At 35.0% G+C, this 5,354-nt stretch overlaps 1 protein-coding gene across 1 annotated transcript; it reads right to left on the reverse strand.

Moving 5' to 3' along the window:
* Nucleotides 1–874: 874 nt before the first annotated feature.
* LOC110699332 (ferritin-3, chloroplastic-like) lies at nucleotides 875–4,140 on the reverse strand. The gene is made up of 8 exons (XM_021876844.1): nucleotides 3,730–4,140; nucleotides 3,290–3,373; nucleotides 3,124–3,184; nucleotides 2,926–3,013; nucleotides 1,664–1,725; nucleotides 1,465–1,530; nucleotides 1,297–1,360; nucleotides 875–1,205 (listed from the first exon to the last, which is right to left on the reverse strand). Exons 1-8 carry the CDS (start codon nucleotides 4,053–4,055, stop codon nucleotides 1,150–1,152), a joined length of 807 nt encoding a protein of 268 aa, XP_021732536.1. The 5' UTR covers nucleotides 4,056–4,140; the 3' UTR covers nucleotides 875–1,149.
* Between the last annotated feature and the right edge of the window lie 1,214 nt (nucleotides 4,141–5,354).

Genomic DNA, 5,354 nt, shown 5'->3' on the forward strand with positions numbered 1-5,354 from the left:
TACTAAGAAGCTGATCGAGCAACAGATTATGTTGCTTTGCAAGATCACTATAAATAGACTCATCTGGAGATTATAGTCTTGAGAAGATTTCTAATTTAGTGCATCTTTTTTATTTAAAAAAAAATAAAATGTAATGAACACTAAACATGGCACATTGAGGATCAATGGAGATGTTTTGGAGCCACTAGCAATATGTCAAGACTTTCCACAAGAGCAAGCTATATTGAGCTCCAAGAGGGGTGCATCAGTGCATGTATAACACATGAGCATAAAATGAAGCCGGGCTAGTGAGAGCACAATATAAGAATTGCAGTAGAATGATTTTCCCATCCATCTTGACCGACCGTTGCGTGATACAAATATTGAAAACTTGAAAAGAGTTACGAGTATTTCACAGCTTATTAGCTACTCTGTACTTCGTATAAAACAACTTTCTTCGTACACCTATTACAAGTGCTGAGTAATCAAATGTAGCAATCAGATAAATTGATGTCTTCATTTCTTTGGTCTCAACCTATCAAGTCAACTCATTATCGGCGTGCAAAGAGATTTTCCCGTAGTATCTGACAACATATTCCACAAGGCTGAGAAGGCACAAATGCCTCATGACATGATTAATAGCTTTCAAAATGAATTCAGTTGCAGAATTTTTGGGTATGAAATCATCATATTTGATGGCCAGCACGAACCTTCAAGTAACTGACCTTAAGGATTACATTTTCTGGAGCCAAAAAATCAGCTTCAAAATAGGCCAATATCACTTGCACCTTTAATTTTACGGGAAACATATGGAGCCTAATTCCTCAGGACAAAGCCACAAATTTCTCTAAAGAAAGAGAAGGAAAAAAAAAAAACAAAACCAACACAAAATGGATATCCCAAATAAACTGAGCAAAATAAATTTTGATTTCAAATAGGCATGGAGGGTAAAAATAACAGAGTAAAATACTCAATCGCATTTTTCCTAACTCATATTTTCCTAGCTAAATCAACTAAAAGCAGGTCTACATTCCATTTGAACAAGATTACCAAAGGAAAAAAGTTTTGAAACTAAAATCCCTCAATTCCAGAATTGAGAAGGTTACATGATTTAAACTCTGCTCAATACTCGAATATGTCGACGAAATCCTCTAACAGTAATCAAACTTCTCAAGCAGCAGCAGCGTCACCCTCGTGAAGAAGGGTCTGATCAAAGTGCCATACACCTGGGGCATTAACCATAACATTAGCATCAATGATATTAATGAAACAAACATGGAGAGCATCAGTTTCAAATGAAGGCAGATAAATAATTACCATGTCCCTTGCCAATTCTCCGGAGCTGAGCTACATATTCTGAGATTTTCTTTATGGCTTCAACCTGCAAAGCAAAAGGCGAGTTTAAACATCAGTAGTGTAATCAGCAGTTCCTTGAGCATGTATCACTATATGTAATTCAATGTAAAACCAAGAAAGTTAGATTACCTGTTCGTTTAAGAACTCGCCCTCAATATATTCTTGCAATTGGACATCATTGTTTTTCTCAGCTACCTGAAACGTAGAAAGTTGGATATTATTGTCAGCAAGGCCTACTTTATAAGTTTAATTTAACCATTCCCTAGCTACAGAAATAAATTTGAAGGACAAACAGCCAACAAACGAGGAATGGGTTGCTAGTACTTACTTGATGCAAGTTCAACAATTTTTCATTAACAAGCTTCTCCAAGGACAAGGCAAGTTCCATAGCTGCATCACAAACAGAACAGTCAATACTAATTACTATGGCAGCTGGAAAGAAATTGCACCATATTTTAAGAGTCTGTCCAGACTCTAAATTACCCAATGATATTCTTTTCATGATCCAAACCAGTGAAGAGACACATTAGACCAATTCGTGATGGAACACACTAAATGCAAACCTTTGCACCAAAATTAATTTGTAGTCACATGGCTCACACCAAAGATGGATATGCAGGACATGTATCATGACTTGTGGCCAGGCCAATGGGCTTGAATGACAAACACAAATACATGATGTTTATCAAGGATTAGGTAGGTCTATGACATTATTTATGATACGCTATTTAATCAATAAAGATCGAAATTGTATTGTTTGATTAAAGGCGTTGCTGAATGTATCAAAGGAAAGACAACATAGAATTACATCAAGCTTGTTTTTAAAACATCGTACATCAAAGGTTAATTTTTGTTATAAAAACTACAACGTATATTGTTGGTTGGTCAACTAATCCAATGAAGGACTTCTTCTGTCATAGTCTCCACAATAAAAGTTCCATTACCTTAAACTATATAATTAATAGCAAGAAGTATAAAGTTCGAATTCAAGTAATTTAGAGGCTAGAGGAGAATAAGTACGGCATCACTCCCCTTTCCTGCACTTCATTTCAATAACTTACTACTTCTATTTTCACATATATTCCATATCTAGCACAAAATTAATCTGAGATTCAATATTATGTGATTGATCACGATCACATTTTTCACGTAGTTAATGAACAGCCAGCCTCCTCAACTGCTCTCTTATCCATCTTTTATTAAGCCCAGAACATTTACCCTCCCCAATAAAGAAACCGTGAACATTTAAAATTGCAAGTGGACCTAAAGAAAATAACAGTAAACATCTAAAGCATGTGATATCTCTCCACGTTCCCCCCATGAACAACCCATTAAATCATTAATCCTTTAAAAAGTACATAATGCCAACATATATGATATACCCTACACCAAAAGCACATCAATAAACCAAAATGCAGCACACGTCCTAGCAGCAATCATGATAGCAGTATCATCCTAGAACTAAGTATATGCTAAATTAACTAAACAAACACAATTGCAGATCTACATCTCAGCACAAACACACAAAACCAAATAAAGAATAAAATCGATCAATACAAATATATGGAGAGGATGAACAAGTAAACCCACCATGCAAAGCATCTCCTTTCTCTTCATGATCAAATTCAGAAAGTGGCATCAATATTGATTGCAACTTCACCTTCCCACCACGCTTGTTCTGCACAATCCAACACGGTAAAATAAGTATATATTCTCAATCAATTCAATTACACACCCTAAAATTAGACAAATTGAACCATTAATTTGGTTAATTCTTGTTTAAAGTACCTGGTATTCCATTAATTTCTCAGCATGCTCTCTTTCCTCCTCACTAGATTCCTTGAAGAACCTAATCATAAAGTAACAGAGATTTAGTACAAATACATTAATCAAAGCAACTCAAAAAGGGTGGAAAAAAAAAAAGAAAAAAAAAAGTAATTTTTCAAGCGATTACTTTGCAAGACCCTTGAGTGCCACATTGTCTCGATCAAAGTAAGCGTACATCGCGTGATAAACGTAAGAGACATTGTATTCCACACTGCGAAAAAATCCCCCATTATTGAAAATGTCAATAATTAAATAGTAAATCAATCAAATCACCATAGAAATTGAACACAAAAATATACAGACTCCATAAATAGAAAGAATTAGATACAACAACGAAATGAGGCCGAAAAACGTATTATAAACCATAATTAAAGATATTTTGTAGACAAATCCAGAAAAGATTGGAACCAAATGCAAAAGGAATTAAATTAATCTACGAAATGAGGATGAAATTAAACGTCAGAAATTATAATTCAAACAATTACCAGAAATATCATCTATAGAAAATGAATAAACTGTAAATTAAAAATTTAATTAAAGAAACAGAGATAGGAAAATGAGAATTACTTGATTTGTTCATTAATGGCGGATTCACAATCATCGGCGTACTTTTGACGAGCAAGAGAAGCCTGAGGAACAGTAGGAACCATAGAAAGCTCCTTCTTAACCTCCTCAAACGGCTCAAAAATGACTCCGGTCAAAGGACGGCTGTTAGTTTCCGGCGCCGCCGCAGAAACGGAGAAACCGCCATTGTTAGGGTTTTTCGCCGGCGAAGAAAATCGGACCGAAGAAAAACTCAGAGAATTCGAAACAGAATTTGCCGATGAGAGAGAATTGGTTTCTCCGCCATTGTTGGCGAGGAGAGAGAAAGCTGGAGAAGCTCTGAGAAGCATCACGAAAATGGCGGAAAAAAGTTTTAGAGAGAGAAAGTTATGGAAGATGATGGAGAAGATGAGAGTGAGTGAGTGAGTGGACGAATGAGGAGAATATAAGGGCGTGTGGAGGGCGCTAGGTTTGGAATTGAGCCGTTGGATGGAAGGACACGTGGAGGGTTGAGATGTGAAGCGTGTGTTTGGCTTGTGTTGGGTGATTATTCTAGGTATGTGTGGCAAGATATTTTGGGTGCTTTTAATTATGGCCTGTAGTTTTATGGCATTTGGCCGACTTTATTATTGGAAAAATGTGAGGGGTAAAAGTGAAAATAAATTTGGAGAATTTTTGGAAAATTCGAGTTTTGTGGAGGGGAATTTTTGGTGTTTATTTTATTTTAGATGCCTATTTTATGATCATTTTTTTATAAGAATCATATGATCGTTATTTTAGTTAACAATTAATATTGTGGCAAATTATTCTAATTCTATGTGTGTGGAACTAAATTTATTTGGAACTACACGAACATATATTTATTTAAATTTACTTTGATTGTAACGACATTAAGTTGTGACGGTTTTCTAAGCTTATTGTAATAAGTTTTTTTTTTTTTTTTGTTTGAAGTTTGTTAAACTAAGTTGAATCAAACAATGTCTAAGAGCGTAAGTACTAGAGTTGTGTAATTCATATCATTTCTACAACAAACACGACTCAATCAATGTATGGTAAGAATTATGAACGAATGAGGTGCTGACACATTGTCAAAGGTTGAGGGCCTATGTACAAATATACAGTATATGTAACTTCGACTTCCTCGTGACCCTCTCCCCCATTGGTAACTTGTAATGATTATACGCCCACTTTGTTTTTTAGTCCATACTTATCATCTCTCAAGTAGTGTTTGTTTAGGGAAATAAAAATGGAGGGATATGGATGAGGGGAATGAGATTAGTAGGAGGTGTGGATACTGGATAAGGATAATAATTAATAAACCTTCCTATCCCTCCTTTTCTATACCTAAGGGGTGATATGTATAGAAAGGGATAGAAAATGTTTTTCCAAAGACCAACTATCCCTTTAATGAAATTGAAAGAGAAAAGAGAAATAAAAGAAGTAAGGGTATAGTTTAATTATCACTTATTCCGAATACTTCCAATACATACCAAACATGGGTTAACAATTGCTTCATTTGTTTCATATTAGACGACACATTTCATTTTGGCACGTTTGCCAATACATAGTTTCGAATGCAAATATCCTAGAGTACAGATTAGCAAAAATTACAAAAGTTGATATTTAAAAAATAGATGTTGACCGAATCT

This window comes from Chenopodium quinoa, unplaced genomic scaffold, assembly GCF_001683475.1.
Source record: "Chenopodium quinoa cultivar QQ74 unplaced genomic scaffold, ASM168347v1, whole genome shotgun sequence".
Lineage (NCBI taxonomy): Eukaryota > Viridiplantae > Streptophyta > Magnoliopsida > Caryophyllales > Amaranthaceae > Chenopodium > Chenopodium quinoa.